This window comes from Ambystoma mexicanum, chromosome 10, assembly GCF_040938575.1.
Source record: "Ambystoma mexicanum isolate Mex_15411 chromosome 10, UKY_AmexF1_1, whole genome shotgun sequence".
Taxonomy (NCBI): domain Eukaryota; kingdom Metazoa; phylum Chordata; class Amphibia; order Caudata; family Ambystomatidae; genus Ambystoma; species Ambystoma mexicanum.
In genome coordinates this window covers 1,010,054,612-1,010,073,412 of record NC_090932.1, presented here as the reverse complement: position 1 = coordinate 1,010,073,412, position 18,801 = coordinate 1,010,054,612, and the positions used below count along the sequence as shown (strand labels likewise).

At 47.1% G+C, this 18,801-nt stretch overlaps 1 protein-coding gene across 1 annotated transcript in view; it reads right to left on the bottom strand.

Annotated features, from left to right (window-relative positions):
- The window catches only part of ECE2 (endothelin converting enzyme 2), a 513,778-nt gene that overhangs the window by 110,997 nt on the left and 383,980 nt on the right, over positions 1-18,801 (bottom strand). The window contains exons 10-11 of the mRNA XM_069618808.1: positions 10,186-10,300; positions 6,623-6,733 (exon numbers count right to left, since the gene is read on the bottom strand). Of these exons, the coding sequence (XP_069474909.1) occupies positions 6,623-6,733; positions 10,186-10,300 (226 nt within the window). The remainder of the gene's footprint in view (positions 1-6,622; positions 6,734-10,185; positions 10,301-18,801) is intronic.

Here is an 18,801-nt window from a genome sequence, read left to right as displayed (position 1 = left end):
AACGCTGTACAAAGGGGACGTACCCTGGGTGTTACAAATAGGATGCAGAGTTAGCAGAGGAGCTGGGGTGGGTAGGTGCAGCAAAAAGAGGGTGGAACTTAAGAGGGTGTAAATTAGTCTTGAGTAGAGCGATCAGCAATTGGCAAGATATTTTTCAAAGAATAGAGTCTTCAAGTCCATTGTGAAGTGGTGGATGGAGGGAGCCAGTCTTATCTGCATGGGCAACTTGTTTCAGAGACAGGATGCTTAGCTGGAAAAGGCCAGTTTCCTGATTTAATGTCATCCTGCAGTGTTTTGTTTCCAGCCTGGCGACCTTGTGGCTTCTGGCTTGCATGCTGCCTTTGGAGATGTTGAGGTATTCGGCCATGCAGAGGGTGTATTGATTGTGTCAGGTTTGTAGGGGATGCAGGCAATGTTGACCATGATTTGTACTTGTAGGGGTAGCACGTACAGCCCCTTGAGGAGGGGGTGATGTAGTCACATTTTCTGAGGCATACTGAGGCATGCTGAAAAACTTTGAGAGTGACCAAGCTGGCATCAGGGACTCCTGCGAGTAGGCCGTGGCCACAGTCCAGGTGGGAGATGAGCAGGGCTTGGACAACTGCTCTGAAACTCGGGGCAGGGATTAAAGGTTTGACTTTTCAGAGGAGTGCAAGCTGGTACCATGCTAGTGGGTATTGTTGGAAAGGTGTGTTTTAAATGAGGTCACAGTCGATAGTAAAGCCAATATATTTTGCACTTGGTTTGAGTTGCGACATGAATCCATTGAGCTTCAGGTCAATTCGCCAATTCTAGACTCGGTCATGCATGGTGGGCTTTCCTAGGGGAATTAAATTGGTTTTTTTAGGGTGAAGCTTCATGCAAGGAGCTTGACATCTAGGCTTGGAAGAGGGACACTCAGTGCTTGAGTTGATGGATGTCATTGATACAGTTGACCTGTGGGTAAAGTGGTGTGTTATCTGCATATAGGTGTCCCTTGATGTCAGTGAAGAATTCCCCCAGAGGTTCCAAGCATAGGTTAAAGATGACAAGGGAGATGAGGGAGCCATCTGGAACTCTCCAGGTTACTGGATGGAGCTGGGATCTGCTCGGGCCCATCTGGATGATTTGGTTTCTGTTGGGGTGGTATGAAGCTAACCAATGCAGGACTGTTCCATCAAAGCCCATGCATGTAGCAAGGATGCTGAAGAAGGCTCCATGATTAGTGGTATCATGGGCAGAAGAGTGGTCAAGGAGGGGTCCCATTTGTCCAGGATAAGTAGAGCATCATCGATAACTTGGTTGGTGGTGGTTTCAGTGCTGCATCATGGAAGCCAGATTGGTAATCCTGTAGGAGATTTTACTGAGTGATCCTGTTGTCCAACTGGACAGTGACAGTCTTCTCAATCCCGCTCCTGAGGAAGAGTAGATGCCCAATGGAGCGAAAGTTTGCCAAGTCATGTGGGCCGAGTGTGTGCTTCTTCAGCAGACGGAGGATCTGTCCTGTTTTAAGTGCATCTGGGAAGGTGCCCTGTCTGAGCGATGTGTTGGTGGCAATGACAAACAGTAAGATGCTTCACATTTGATGGTCTTCACAATGGAAATTGGGAGAATGTCATCTTTGTAGTTGGTGGGTTTGAGGTTTGCGAGAAGGTTGGTCAGGTCTTCTGGAGTAATTGTTCTAAATTAATTAAATCTTGATATTTTCCAGGCTGGTATTGGTGGGATGTCTCTGATGTGTTTGGAGCTGTCTGTGTGATGCTGTATCTTGCCTATTTTGTCTGTGAAGAACTTGTCGATGGTGTTGCATTTATAAGTGTATTGTTGTGTTATTGCAGGGTCTGTAAGTGAGGTCATAGTATTCCACCTATGTAGACTCTTTGCAGAGGCCTCAAGGCATTTTCGTGCAACTGGTATCTGGTTTACAGTAAATGATGATCTCCTAGGTACATCAATCCGTGTGTCTGTGTGTGCCTTTGTCTGTGCATGTGCCTGAGAGAATGGAGTTATTGCTGCAAATCCAGAATGGATGGCTGTGGATTGGTGTTGGTGGAAAAGGCTACTCTCCACTGTCGTGTGTATCTAATTAGAGAAAGCCTGGGCTGATCCCGATATTTGTTGTGCTAAAACTGACTGTGGAAGAAACTAGAGAGAGGGACGACTCTGAATATCCTGCTGCTGCACTGGCTGTAGTCCTCCTTATCCTTCTCAGTAACTCTTCCTCTCCATGCTAAAGAACTTTGTCTCAAATTCTTTCTCACCTCTTTCTTTCCAGTCTCCTGTGCTGGATCATCCATGCCTGCATCCCATGGTGCCTTGCTGCAGCCTCCCTGTGTCTGTAGTGTCCCTTGACCTGAGGTGAGAGCCTCTGACGCCTGTCTTGAACCTGAGTGGCTTGCTCCTGCTGTGTCAAATTTCAGGCTCTGTTGTGTTACATCCTGACTTGCCCCCCTTCAGCATTCCTCATCGTGGTATGGTCCTGCTGCCTGTGCAGAGTCCTTTGCCTCCAGCTGAGCCGCCTGTGGCCTGCATTAACGGGTCGCCCCCTGTTATTCTCGTTTCTGCTGTAGTTGCCATGGCCTCCTGAAATTGGGTCACCTGAAGGGTATCCTTCCTCATGTTGGCGCCAGTGGTTCTGATCCTAACATCTCCCGGGACTCTGCTAACCGACCCAGAGTCCAGAACAGGCACCCAGATAGACCCAATCCAGACACCTAAATGGACCTCTGAACCTACGATTCCTGGACCTTTCTTCCAGCAAGCCTGCAGCTGGGGTAGCCTTCCCCGGGTCCTCTGACCCCTCGCCTGTCATTGGTCCTCCGCTTCATTGTTTCTACAATACATCTTCAAGACCCCCTGACCGTGACAGTTTTCATCAGTGGGGTGGTCTACCTTTCAGGATTGTCCTCCAAGGCCCTGAGTAATCAAATCAAGTGCGCAACTTTTCTGGTAGGGTGTCTCCAAGACACTCCCCAGCTGTTGGTGGCCACCTCCTTCACTCCTGGTACCTAAATAATATTTATCTATCTTGTCACTATAACCGTGAATTAACTATTGACTCTGCATCAATGGTTTCTGTAGACAAACGTTTCTAAACTTAGAAAAATCTCCAAATGCCATGAGGCATCTACCGTAGTGTACATTTTCAATGAATATGTATTCCTAATGTGGTCTTGAAGTTTTTTTGTAATACTTACCAGTCATTTTATATGCATTCATGTCTGAAAAATCTACACACTATGGTTTGTCTAACAGTCACGATCAGGGTCATCTGGCTCTTTGACAGAGCGTTAGGAAAGATTCTTTTTTATTGCTTTTCTCTAATGGACTTCTATGGGACACCCTTTCTTTTTGCTTTGTTATGACTCCTGACCTGACTCGACCTGACTTGACCTGACTTTTTGGAGGTAAGTAAAGCCTTCTGCTCTATTTCCCTAGTTTTTTGGCTTATTCTTATGGGGAAAGTGATCAGTTCATAAGACTATCAGTACTGAAAGCCTATGGCAGCCATTACAAGTTTCCCGGCATCCCACCGATAATTCCAGCGGGATACCAGGAAACTGCCCTACCGTTTCTGCCACCTGATATTCCGGTATTACCAGGATATTACAGGTGGCAGAAAGGACAGTGAATCTAAAGGACTCCATGGAGGGGATTGCCGGTATTACCATCACCAGTAATTCAAGCATTTATTTTCTGGTGGGGGCCTGATTTACCAGTGACCCCCACCGGCAAACTTGTATTTTGCTGGTGCTGGAAAAGTGCAGGTCATGGAATTACTGCCAGTTTTACCAGCACCTTTCCCATACCGGCAAAACTGTAATGAGGCCCTATGTCTCTCTTGGTGAATTTCTTGCATTGTTACAATTGCACACCTCTCCCTAAAGTGACGTGCGGTTAGGATATTTTGTATCCTTATATCTTTTTCTGTAGTGGCTTTTTGGTTACATTTACAATGTGCCCAGGATGGTGGCAGCAGATACTTTCCAACAGTGTTTCTTACTTTTTACTTGTGCTCCTTTGCATTTACCGCAAATGCCTACTAAAGGGGGCTAGCAACCTAAGATGGCCGTGCCACAAGGTGTTTGCCTGTCCTTTGGCCACATTGTTCTTTGGCCTTCTTCCTGCCCTCTTGGGTCCAGCATTACCATATATAGGAATCCCTTTCCTTGAGAATCTGCTGCTTTTCCGGGCAAAGAAGTGGTTTGTGTGGAAGCCTGCATGTGGGGGCTGGGACTGTCTGGTCCCAGATCACAACTTGGTGCCTGAATGTCTGTTGTTGGGCAGATGTTGTGGTAAGTGGCTATCCAGAGTTGGATATCCACTGCCAGTTTGAATGATGCAGATCCTTACCAATGGTTGCCCAGAGTGAGCTTCCAATCCAGATCTTGGTTAAAAGGAGGACTCCTGCAGCCATTAAACGGATCATTGTTGGAGCTAAGACCCCTATGAAGAAGAGAAAGACACTGACGATCCGAAGACAACTCCTGCAGCTGACCAACACCAACTTCAGTGAAGTCCCAGTGAAGCTCTGCTACTTTGCCTGATCTCAAGAAGACCCTCATCGGCGCTTTAACCCCATGACCAGTGAGAACAACCAGTCAGACCCCTGCTCGAGCATCCGGGCCTTCTGAGCCTTCGGAAGTGTCCCTGGACACACCGGTGAACTGACCAGCTCTCTCCTGGGCTACCTCGCTGCAGCTGTCGCCGTTCCGAGTGCATGCTTGGAACTTGGAGGATCTTCAGCGTGTACTACAAGACGCCTGCTCAAGCATTTTCAGCCTTCTTGCATCAACAGAAGCCATGCAGGACCTGCTCCTTTGCTCCTCCATTGAAGATTGCCTGTCGCAACCTGATAATGGTCACTGCCATTGCAATCCATCATCTTAGTTACCTTGAGGTATCCTGAGGTTGCAGGCTCTGCAGAAGTCTTCACCTTTTCTTTGCAAGGGTGTTTTCCTGGAAGGTCCCTGAAACCAAGATCTAAGCACCGTTAGTGACCAAAACTAATTCCTGCATACAAAAGTGATATCTACACCCATGACCCTTGGGCCTTCCTCGACCGGACCAAGTACAGATGACTGTTTCCCCAATGGAATCTGGATCCTCTGCCGTGTTCTCTAGAAAAATTGGAGTCGGGCTGGGTGGGGGGCTAAGTTAGCATGCCTGTTCCTCCCCCTCTGTTCTCCTTGGGGTTACATGGTCATAAAGTCCCTAAATCACTCTTTTCTGACTTTGGTCAGTGGTGATCTGGTCACGGGTCCTCTCTTAGGCCTATCCTAGTGTAGTAGGATTGCAAGTGGTACTTAACTGAACTTCCCTTTTCTGTTTGGAACTTTGAGTTGTAACCACTGGCATTGTCCAAACACATAGTGAACCTTCCTGAAAAGTGTAACTTTGGAATTGAAGACTTTAGGGCCCAAGCTTGTAAACCATTTTAGAGCTGGATTTACTAAGTGTTGGGGAACTATTTTGTGGTTACTCTAAGTGTTTCTATTGAACTTTACGCAATCTGAGTACTTACCTGTTTTCCACTGGTCATTGAATCAAATGCTTTCTATCTCTTCCTAAGGGTGAATGTATAGATCTGTTTTTATAGTAAGTGTGTAATAATATTTGCCTAGAAGTTTCATTTCCTTAGTGTGTATTTTAAAGGCCTAAGAAATCATTGTATATGTGTGTACTTACCTATCTAACTAGAATTATTGGTGTTGTTTTGTTGGACTCGTAGCCCTAGATCACTCTCACAGACCTCCTGAGCCTAAGCCTTAATGCTCGGCTATGCACTTTGACTGGGTTTGGCTAGTCTTCAGTGTCTCCTCTTCACCATAATATGTTGGCCTCCCAGAATCCACTTCAAGGTTGATTTTGGAAATCCATCTCAACACAGAGTATCATGCACAGCATGCACCACTTTAGTGCATGTGATGCCTGACCTATGGATAATGCACAATGGACAGGTACATGCAAATGCACACATGGAATTAGAACTCGGGATACAGAAAGATCTCAGGTTGTTGTCCTCTGATTCCGATTTGTGCATGATTTCCAATGCAATCGAGCGTTAGCCTCTCAGAAATCCCACAAGTACCTAAAGCTATTTCACGTGGCGCTGTTATTTCACCTACATAATGGGCATTGTGTAAATAGTTCCATATCCCTTCAGCATCAGATGACATTACAGGAAGTTACATCACACAACCTTTAAAGCCTGATGTTGGGGGCAGTGGATTTTGATGTAAACAATCCTTGTCGTAAATTCAAGATGCCAGCATATTCATAAACACTGACTGATACCCCACACATCAGCCAACTACTGAAGATAGCAGATGCTGAAGGCAGACTTGCTTTTAGGAGATCGGTGGTCAGACTGGGCGAAGGAGATAGGGCTGAAAGGGTGTACAGGAGAGTACCAAACAGCAGCACAGGGCTATCTGTTGCTACCCTTTAGCCTCTCCTAACTACAACTCTTACCACCAACAGTTAATCCTCCACCACCAGCACATGATTTGCCAAGGCGACCAGTGAGCTGCCAGGGTGGGACACCAACCAGCACATTTCACAGTTACTTCGTAGCTGGAGAAGAAGACAGGTGATGTTAGAGGGGAAGACAGAGGGGTGCGTGTAGGTGAGAAAAACTCACGATCTCCTTGCTGTCCTTGTCGAATGTCGCTTTCACAAAGAGGGATCCGAGGGCAAACCCCAGCGTGTCATCCGTGTTGGAGATGCAGGTCTGCCAGCGAGGCGTGCAGGACTGATGGGAGAAAAAAGAGATCAGGGTAAGGTAATGCATCCTCCATGTGCATGAAAACTGAGAAAAGTATCTCGGTAAATGTCCTCAAAAACACCCACATGCTTGAGTCTCGCTGACCATGGCACCCAAGCACTCCAAGACTGGGTACCTCTGCATAAAGACAGCCCATTTATAGGCGAGGGATAGCAGAAAATCCTGACAAGGCCACAGATATAGGTCCTCATATTTGCATGGCTTTTCTATATATGAACATGAGTGGCTGAACCCATGAGCCACTTGGAAGATGGCAGAGTATGTACCAGGTTAGGGGAGCACACAGCCTAGTAAGGCCAGAGGACAGCTCCCAAAATGTAGGACAAGTGGGTGAAGATGTGATTAGAAAGGGGTCAGGTGATAAGTACTCAGTGCTCCCTCCAAAGAATACATTAAAATTAAAATACGAAACAAAGAAAACATAGGGTGCAATTCAAAGAAACTTGCCTACTGAAGTAGACCTATTGGATACCCTAGCCCAACTCAGTAATATTACGCATGCAGTTGTTTCACCTACAAAATATTAACAGACAATAGCTTGGCCAAGTTAAAATTGATCCGTGTGGCAAAATAAATAAATATATATGCATATATATATATATATATATATATATATATATATATATATATATATATATATATATATATATATATATAGCGTAAAACTGCCCCATATTTGAGATAAAACCAATTTGCATTGACTTTGCCCAAAATTCTATTGCTGATAACCTTTGACTCGGCACACAGGTTTGGATGCAATTTTCCAAAAAGCAATAATTGGCAAGGACCACTCCAATCTGGATATTTTGGGGAAAATGTCATTAAATGGTTCAAGAGCTATTAAAAAAAACAAAAATGTTCTGCAGAGAAAAGGGAGCTTCCATTTAACACCCCTAACCCAAAACAATTAGATGGATGTGTGCCAAATAAGAAACAAATTGGGCACAAAACGCCACAGATGTGCTGTTCTTTGGTTTGGTGAAATCCGTCCAGCAGTTTTAAAAAATGTGATGGAGAAGGGGGTGCCCTGGTTGAAAACAATTATTTGCTTATCTCCCAGGGTGCACTACAGCAAGCAACTAAGACTTTTCAGAAATGAAAAACTGCCATCTAGTTATCTCATCCATGTAGGCCATTTTCACAGAAATTTTGCAATACATTTAAAACACTTTCCAAAATGTATGCTAAAACAACAGTTGGTCATTTTGCAAAAAAGTTAATTTCATGCAGGGGTCCCCTAATATTAGTACGTCTTGTTGCTCCGGCCCCTGCTTACAATTGTAAACATTTACAAAACAAAAAAATTATGCTTTGCAAATAGCCTTTACAATGGATTCCTATGGAATTTGCATGCTTTTACTGGGTGATAAGAATAGGCAGATTCGATAGGAATCCATGGGTTTAACGCCTACATGAAAATGTGCATATATTATATGGCTGAGGTAACCCAAGTTGCAACATGTGCACTGTGTCCAGCACCTATAACAGTGAGGGAGGTGTAGGCCTGGCTCACTGGCCAAGGCTATGGCATTTTAACCTATTGGGGGCAAAGACTTTTTGCCTAATATTTGCAATGTAGACAGTGGACAAAGCCAAAGGGTGTTGCCACTGGCAAAGACAGAAGGCCATGGCTGGTGGGATCTGGTTAGCTACTAGGTGGTGGGATACGGACCACTTCTGTGGCCATGGCCAGTTGGTGTCTAGTCTTTTTTTTAGTAATTGATGCAACATGGACTGTGTGCATGTCGGAAGACAGTGGACTGGGGGACCTGGCAACGATATTGCTTAACACAACCCTTTAAATTCATAGAAAAAACCTTTAGTTAAGACAGAGTTAAGATAATCTGATTCATTGCAACAAAACCTAGGTGGGTGTAGGAAGAGACCACCATCTTAAGTTGGAGTACCCCCTTATGCTCAGCCCAGGAGAGTATGAATCAGATCACAGGAGGGATCAACAATGAGATCCAAATGGCATCATGGGGGACATCTACGGGGGGAGGGGTGACCCCAAGTTAAGATGGTCATCACTTCCAACGCCCACCGAATTATGGAGAGTGGGTGTGTGGGGAAAGGACAAGGGGGTAGGGGAAAAGGGAAGGAGCATAGAGGGGCAACCCACATTATAAGAAAGACCAATGCATAATATATATATATATTTCAGGGAGCGGGCGGAGGGGACAGCTAGATCCTCAAACGGCCTCGAATGGAAAAACCGGCACGTACCTCCTGAGGCTCAGGGTGTACAAGCATCCCGTCGGGTAAGATTACACGAGCCCAACCGGTTCAGTCCAGGATAGAGATGACTAACGAATACCATTAACAATTTCCTTCTCTGCATACACTTCTCAAACTCCAAACCAAACACAACCACAAACCTCTAGCGCAGCAAACCGCACGAACTTCACTACACTGCAACAACAAAACAAAAAAACACATAGACTCGCACATCAGCACACGACGACTACCGGCCGCATACACCCCAGGCCCAGCCGACGGAACCACCGGGCTGAGGCTGCCAACAGCACATCACTGCAATCTTGCACTTTTCCAGCCTCCACCCACTAACCCACCCTCCCCCCCTCTTTCAGAGCCGCCAGAGCGCCAGGGGACCACTCCGGTGGTGATAGTGCGCGGTACAAATGACCTTTAACATTAACATTAACATATATTTGTTGTTTTTTTATTTTTTTTACGGTGGTGATTATTTTAACTCAACCAATGTGAATACTATTAATATTGCTTAGGTGAATCAACGTAGAACCGTAATACAACCCATGTTTCAGTCTGCTTTATACTCCAGCCCTATGCTTCCCCTGGAGTGGTTTATCCTCATATTAAGATGCTGTTCCTCCCCACAAAAGAGCTTGGCCTCCCAGTTACTTAGTAGAGACTCCTGCCCCCAATAGAACTTCTGTTGGCTATTTTTCAGCAAGCTTGACTTCTGATGGAACTTAATTTCTTGTGCTCAAACACCAGTAAGAGAAAATGCCTCCCACTGCAACAGGATTCGGCCGAGCGTGGCAACTTCAGGGGAAGCTTGTATCATCTTCAAAGCTCGCCATCAAACCTAATAACCAACTTTGAAAGCGCAAGAGATTCCAGAAGCATAAACCTGCTACGTTGCCAAATCCCAAAGTATAGAACCAAACCGACTCTCAAACATTCCCACACCACCGTGATCCGGAGCTCCCCTCTGAACTAGGAACACAACCCCGGGGTCAGTGCAATGGATGGGACGAGTTGCCAGTCCTTTCAGAGCAGTAGGAAAGCTCTGGGTCTGGGAGGATTTAAGAAGTAGAATTCCCTAAGTCTACTGGGAGGGATTGGGTCGGGAGGCTCCATTCCCACAAGTAGAGGCAGAAGAATAGGCTCTAACTCCTGGTATTGAGACAATATTAGACTAGCCCCGAACCTACCTTTTTGGTGCCGTACAGCACCTCCAGCAGCTTCTCCTGAGCACTTTCGAAGCGAGTGTCCAGGCTGGAGGCCATCTTCTGCACCAGGTTCCACATCATGTAGTTGTTCACGATACTGAAATATGAACGAGGAAACAAGTTACACACAGACCTCAGCGGGAGTGCATGCAGTGGTGCCCGCTAGTGTGCCCGACAGAGGACTGCCAGGAACTGATGACTGACAGGCATGTTCCTCTGACAATGGCAGCCAAGGTTACACATTGGATTAGGTGCCAGCTAGGGGGCAGCTGAGGGTAGACCTGAAGGAGGACATTTGAAAAGGTCCATGGTGAAGGCCATGCAGGCAGCCAAAGTGAGGTGCATCTGGCTAATGACCATAGTGCCAAGTCCTATGCTAGACCAGTGACTTGATGGAACCCACAGGTACCCCCACCTTACTTTGTCACACCAGATACTGCCAGATTACTGTTAGGATGGATTTCTGGAATCTGGCCTGGTGGACAGAGTTTAGGAGGCCTCCCTAGTTACAGTGAACAGGGATATGGGGAAAGGTTAGCCAAACCCAATCAAGGCTTACGTGGAGAGTGGTCAAGGCTTAGTCTCAGGGGTCCACAATGAGTCACACAGTGAAGCACACTATAATTTAATTTAGACAGGTAAGTACACAAATACTATATTTATAATAGGTCCCAAATCACACAGGTAGTATTATCAGGGACGTCATTTCACCAAAATGCCAGGGGTAGCGGAAGTGACATCACATGACCCTTGAGCCCTGATGACATCACAGGAAGTGATGTCATTTGACCCCTCCCGAAGTGATATCGCGGGAAGCGATGGAACACGACCTTCCACCCATTGACAAAACAGGAAGTGGCATCATATAGCATTGTACACTACAAAAAAATATGGTTACGATATCAATATAATGTGATGTACATTTCATACAAGAATGGATCACCATATGTATCGTTAAGATCAGTGTGTATAGGTCCATATGACCAAATTACTATGAATGCAAGCAGACATCCAAGGCCAAATGATAATGATGTGTTATTATATAGCACTTATGCTTAAGCGCTTTATATAGAAAAAGTATACACCTAATATCACCCAACCTGTGTTGGTACTCATTTATCGACCTCAGAAGGATGGTAGGCTGAGTTGAGGCGTTTAAGAACAGACTAAATCAGTGACTCACCTCCTAAAGTGTGCCTGAAATAAACATTTAATGAGTCTAGCAATTATTGTATAGACTTCCAGAAAGACACATTATTTGGTATTCCTATTCTTTCTTATTTAGGGTCAGTGCTAAAAGTGTTAGACGTGTGGCACTCCTGTTCTTATTTTTCTTCTTTTTTTTAAGGTTCCTGTACAAGAAAGCCAGCCACTCAAGTGAAGAGCCACATGGTGCGTGCCACAGCCCAGGAGCTTTCATAAAAAAAAAAACTTTTTTTCTTTTTTTAGAGGTCGCAAGGGAGACCTCAGGGGTTGCAGTTGCGACCTCTGGCGACTCCTAAATGACGTCCCTGAGTATTATCACAAAATACTCAATTATCAAACATATATACAGTCACATTTAGGTTTGTTGAAATGCATACAATAACTTAAGCAACTAAGAGAAGGTGAGTAGTGATGCAGTAGAATAAAAGCCAGTTCACAAGAATATCCTAACTTTAGAAGTCCAATCCCTATGATGAATGGGGCCTTGTGCCCAAAGGTCACAAAGCTTCTTCTTAGGATAGGGGACAGATGTAGGACGAGTTCTTGTGGCGGTGAAAATGTTCCAGAAGATATTTCAACAATGTTACTGGTCAGTAAAATTATATTCCTATCTTTTAGATGCAAGCTTTTAGATCCGATGATCAAAAAGCGATGGAATGGAATAACCCAAGTTTATTCTAAGGAGAACAGGGGGAAGTAAATGCATGGTGATTACTTACCCCCTGACTCCGATTTTCCCAGGTGACTAGATGGGTCAACTGGGCGTCACTTGAGGTAGGTTTTCCTGCCATTTGGTCCCATGCAGGATGTTTGTTGGTTGTGGGTCGGAGGATTTCTCCTGTCGGCTGCTGGTGCAGGGTGCAACCCCTGTTAAAAGAAGGCAAGCAGGATTTGCCGATGCAGGACTCTTTTGGACACTTCACAGGAGACAGGGAAGTGACTACACTGACGGTCACCACACAGCGATGATAGCAGGTCTCTCTACAGTTGCGGTCGAAGGCAGCCTTCCAGTACAGGATCCCTCGAAGCTGGGATGCTGAAACGTGGCAGGAAGGCGACTTGTGGCAAAAGCTGGCAATCACCGAAGTTCGGTGATGATTCTACTGAGGTAGCCCACTGGAGAGCTGGTCAGTCCACCGGGTGGTCCAGGGACATTTCCAAAGGCTCAGGAGGACTGGATCCTCAAGAATGCATCGAGACTGGTTGGTCCCACCAGCCCAAAGTTTGAAGCACCACTCAGGGCCTTCGCAGATCAGGTAGTCCAGCAGGGCTTCACCGGACAAAACACAGGAAGGGATGCTGGGCCTCTTCGGGAGTCATCACGGATCTTCAGCCGGCTGCTCTTCTACACAGGATACTTGGCTCCAACGCTGATTTGAAGAAATGGCTGCAGGAGTCTTCTTATCCAAAATCCTGGCTGAAAGAAAGTCCAAGTCCACCAATGGTAAGGATCTGCACCATTCAAACAGCCAGCAGTGGTCCAATCAGGGACCACTGTGGGTTTCACTCACGCCCCACACCTAGACATTTAGGAGCCCCAGAAATTGAGGGGACGGGGCGGGGGCTCTAATGTGTCGTGGTGCAATATTTGGCGATGGGGCCTAAAAAGGGTCCTGCTCTGCCTCAAATCCCAAGTAGCTAATAAAGCTTTAAAGGAGGAGTGGCCTGAGTAATTAAAAGAATGACTTAACATAGCCAATCAAGTTTACACATGTGCTATAAAAGGACAACAATTCTGGTTTAAAAGATGTATTTAAATATGGTTAAAGTGTTGGCCAAAATTAATATATTCAAATATGAAACAGAACATCAAATCAAACGGGGTCAGTACACCCTGCAATCCCAAAGTTCTTCTGAAGTAAATCCATTATTCATACATACTAATTAAAGTTATTGTAATGTTAATACTTTAATACAAAGTGTGGTAAAAATCAAACAATGTATTCTCTTATAATTTCCCTTTCCTGTTGGAAATGTACCTAATTTCACATTTATTTTACTGATGTTGTGTTTCTAAACATTACAGGAGGGGACATCTACTGGCAAAGAGGAGTATTGCAACTCAACATTTTAAAGACATTTGGTAAGGGAGGTCAGTTAGAAGAGCTCTGGTAGAGCCATGGCTCTAGGGCAATATTTGGAGACTGCCAGGGCTGAACCCAGGCAGGTCCTGGCCCACTTAAAGCGCTGATGCCTGGGCTTGTGCAATAAGCAATTCCCGGCAACTGTTCTCCACAATGAGCAGGTACTGAAAATGTGCCATGCCTCTCTAGAGAGCCTTTAGCAACTTACCCACTGCTGAGTGCTACCAGAGGTCCTCAAGCGGCACCATCAATCTGTGACATGGGTACTCTGCAACTGCCTGCTTTGCTAGGCCCGCCGCTGATGATTCTCTCGACTGGCGCCTCGGTGGAAAACCCCACCTGACACCCAGCTACAGGCTTGGTTCGGTCCCAATGAAACCCAGAGGGAGAAAACATGATCATCAAGCTCAACCATCCCTGCTAACCCACATTACATTAATGCAGAGAGAAAAAAATGAATAATGATAACATTGTGTTTGTTAGCACTTATAACCCACTATCTAATGGCATTTCTAAGATTGTGAGAAACAACTGGCATATACTAGAAAAGGGTGACTGTCCATTGCTAACACCTAAATGCGCCTTTCGTAGGAGCAAAAACCTGAAGGAACTAGTCACCAGAAATGATGTGGCCATTAAGCCTAGTGTTCAACCTACACTAACCGAGAGTTGGGGCTTGTCTAGAACTACAGGACATAGCACTTATGGACATTGTATTTGTTGTGCACAAACCACTAGGTCTAAAGATATTGATCTGAACCTTAACAAGAGATGGGAACAACGAGTCCTGACAAATTGAAACTCAATGATGGTAGTGTATGCTATCTGGTGCCCGTGTAATAGGCTATACATCGGCAAAACCAAAAGGAAAATAAAGGTCAGGATAGGTGAACAGAAATGCTGCATTAGGAACAATACCATCAATGCACCACTAGTGGGTCACTTTACTAGCTTGGGACATAAGCCTGAAGAATTAAGGTGGACAGTAGTCATGAAAATTGAACAAACCCAAGACGCTAACAGTGATAAACATAAGCTGAGTGTACAAGAACAAAAAATTATCTTCTTAACGAAAAGTTACCCCCATGGACTGAATGAAAACATTGACTGGAGTGTATTTATTAAATAATATGCCTAACTATATTTCTACTTATGAGTGCCACACCAAGGGCTCCCCAAAACCATCTGTGACTGGTCTGACCCCTCACCAAACTAGCCCCTGAGATGGTAGGCTACATTACCTGCCATAACAAACATATGTGTGCACATCCAGTAAAGACTCTTGGCCGCTAGTGCCTTATAATTTCGTTTGTACAACTTCGATTTTATATCTCGGCTCAATCTAACCTTTGAAGACCACCAGTGGGACTGCAGGTTATATAACCTTCAATTTGGACTATGATTGGCTCCCTTGTATCTAGTGCCCTCTGTGCCTTGCTTTGCCATATAAGCGCTGTACAGGGAGGCCCCAATTCACTTCTAAACCGCAGCATACTCTTATACCTCCAAGCACTTCTGCTTTGATTGGCTCTTTCTTTTAGTGCCCGCTTGACTTCCTGTACCCTCTTTATTTTCTAGGGCCCAACATGCACTTGCTCTAATAAATCCTGTACTTGACAATCTAATAACAGTTTTGCGCGATCCACTCGAGATTAGTGCATTGTTTCAATCGCATGCGCATTCAGATTCCAGATCTGCCAAAAGCGTGTCCGGTTCTCATAGCAACGGGTCTCGGAGTTTAAACCCCTTTTTTTGCAACATACCGCTAGGGCTGACCACGCACTTTTCAAGCACACGCTTGCTCTCGAGACTGATACGATTGTATGGGTTTGCAACACTTTGTCAAAGTAGCATCTTCTGAACAATATGCTCATCTCTGTGGCGTGGCCCCTTTAAGGGCAAGCACGCGACGGAGTGACGTTCACTCCGTCGCGTGCCATATAAATAAAGGGGCGTCGCCCGGCGGCAGCAGAGCCACCGGGGAGCCCACACGAACAGCATCGGTCTCCGTGTGTCTCTGTGTACACGGGGGTGGGGGGCTCACGGGGGCGGCGGGATTGCCCGCTAACAATGGCGACGAGGTCGGATCCATCCCTGGGACAGGTGGCAACATTTTCGCATTGCGCAGATGATCGCGTGTGAGCGCATCCGTGAATGTTGGCCGCGGAGAGGGGAGAGACACGCGTGGCCGGCGGCCATTTTGACGACAAGGCCTCGGAAACTCGCGGCTTCATAACGAAGCATCCGTGAGAGATCCGGACCCAATTTTTGGATATTCCAGTGGCGGACAGTCACTGCTTGCAACACGTGCTGGTGGAAATGCAAGTCATTTGCATTTTCACTGTTTTTCATCCGAGTTTAAGGGTGGAGCTACCTGGAGGCCTACTGGATGTACACTGGGGCCTACCCTGCTCAATTTTTGGATTCTTCCATCCTACACCGGCTGAAGTCTGGAACCTGGTAGTCCTACATTTGCCTGGAAAACCCTCGAACCTGGACATCATCTGAATCACCTGAGGGGCTGGAATCCTCATCAAGGTACTGGGTGTGTTTGGTGTCTAAGTTGCGGCCCCATCACGGGGTGCCTGTGCGCTATTCACCATGGATCAAGGTGCCGCGGCCGCCGGGGCCCAACAGCAGGCTGCTGCTCCAGCCCAACCCCTGCCTGCCCTTCCACCAAGACCATTGCAGAGACCTCCCGGTACCCTACAGCCAATGCCAGAGTTTGATGTCACGGGCACGCCATCAAGCCTAGGACAGAGGTGGAAGATGTGGATGGACAGGCTCGAAATGTACTTTAGGGCCACGATGGAGACAAGTGACGACAGTAAGTTGGCCACTCTCCTATATTCTGCAGGCCCTGCTGTGCATGAGATCTTCTTGTCTTTGCAACCGGCGGATGGGTCTTTTAATGCTGCCAAAACTGCGCTCCACAATCACTTCCTGCCCATGGCCAATGTGGATTACGAACGTTTCCTAATGGGCAACACCAGACAGAAAGATGACGAGACTTTGGATGTGTTTTATGGGCGGCTGCGCAGGCTGGCGGCACCTTGTGCTTGGAATGACCCTGAGGATATGATTCGCAACCACCTCATTCAGGGCTGTTCCTCTGGTAAGCTGAGGCGTCAAATCCTGCGTGAGCCTGGTATAACACTACCCCGCATCCTAGAACTGGGGAGGTGCCACGAGGTGTCGGAGCTGCGGGCATCAAGGATGGAAGCGGGTGTGCGCCCTGGTAGGGTGGAAGAGGTATGCGCAGTCGGAAGAGGTCGCGGATCAAGACGCCCCATGAATATTCAAGGTCCACGGCCCCAAGTGGCGCAGTCCTCGTGCCTAAAGTGTGGATATGACCTCCCGCACCCAGCAGACTGTCCAGCAGCGGGAGTGAAGTGTGGACGATGTGGGGGCACAGACCATTTTGCAAGAGTGTGCAGATCGACGGTCCCGAAAATGGTCCCCAGGGGACCTGTCCGGGCTGGCTCTTTCCGCCCCCAGAGAACATCCAACGTTGCCCAGGTGGACCAGGCCGACGATGGACCCCCTCAAGAAGGTGAGGAGGAAGAAGAAGATGAAGAGAATGTTTTCTTCGTGTCATGCATAAAAATGCTGAAATCGCATTCCAAGAGACAGCCCAGATGTGACGTGCTGGTCAATGGAGATTCAGTACCCATGTTGGTGGACACGGGGGCGTCCGTGAACGTGATGGCCAGGCAACACTATGATGCCATGCAGGCACCACCACCGCTGGCGGTACCGAGAGCGCGCATATTCACATTTGGAGGCAACCATCCAATCCCACTGGATGGCGTGTTTGTGGCTGACACTCAATATGGCAACTCAGGCATTCGGGCAAGGTTTTACGTCACGCCGGTGAGCACCAACACGCTCCTCTGCTGCGCAGCTGCTGAAGCTTTGGGGATTGTGACATTTGCATACAACGTGTATCTGGACGACATCCAGGAGCTCCTGGAGAAGCACATATCCCTTTTTGAAGGCATTGGACAGTTGGTGGGGGAACCAGTCCGCTTGCACATTGATGAGTCCATACAACCTGTGGCTCTGAAGCACCGGCGCATACCATTTCACCTCAGAGATCTGGTAGACCAGGAATTGGATAACCTTGTCCAGCTTGACATTATTGAGAAGGTGGAAGGCCCCACTCCTTGGGTCTCACCCATTGTCGTCGCACGAAAGCCCAAACAACCAGATGCAGTAAGGATTTGTGTCGACATGCGCCTGCCCAACAAGGCGATCAAAAGAGAGAGACACCTAACCCCCACCATGGACGACATCATTGCAGAATTACAGGGGGCGAGGTTCTTCTCCAAGTTGGACTTGAGGGCAGGGTATCATCAGGTGGTTCTGCACCCTGAGTCCCGATACATCACCACCTTCACCACCCATCGGGGCCTGTATCGGTATAAGAGGCTGAGTTTTGGGGTGTCCTCTGCAGCGGAAGTTTTTCAAATATCATAAGAGGGGCACTAGCAGATCTGGATGGGGTCATCAACATCAGTGACGACATCTTAGTACACTCCAAATCTGAGGCAGAACATATGGCCCGCCTTGCAAAGACATTTGAGCGCCTTCGTCTTTTGGGACTTACCTTACACAAGGAGAAATGCGAATTCCTCAGGACAACAATTGAGTTCTTTGGGTTCGTGTTTAAGGCAGATGGGGTGTCACCCGATCCCCGGAAGGTGAAGGACATTAGAGAGGCCCGCCCACCTGAAAATGTCGCTGAGGTGAGGAGCTTTTTGGGCATGGTCACTTATTGTGGCCGCTTCATTAGGAATCTAGCGTCCCGCTCTGAGCCTCTAAGATCTTTAACAAAGAAAGACTCTGTGTGGCAGTGGGGGCCCCTCGAGCAGGCGGCATTTGATGACATCCGGGGTGCCCTAGCGGCAGAGGACACCATGGCGTTCTTTGACCCTAGCCTGCAGACGGAAATAATCGTGGACGCCAGTCCCTATGGTCTGGGGGCGGTCCTCACTCAAGTGGGGCGCGAGCAGGAAGTTCGGCCAATAGCCTATGCGAGCAAGGCACTCTCGGATACTGAACAACGCTACTCGCAAATCGAGAGGGAGGCCCTGGCAGTATTGTGGGGTTGCAGGCATTTTCGCCTATACATTTTAGGGCGTCCTGTGACTGTCATCACTGACCACAAACCACTGCTACCCATCATGGCGGGCTCCTCCTCCAGACCACCAGTAAGGATAGAGCGCTGGATGCTTGCCCTGCTTGAATACGGCGTGTCACTGGTGTATCGGCCTGGGGTAAGCAACGCTGCAGACTATCTGTCACG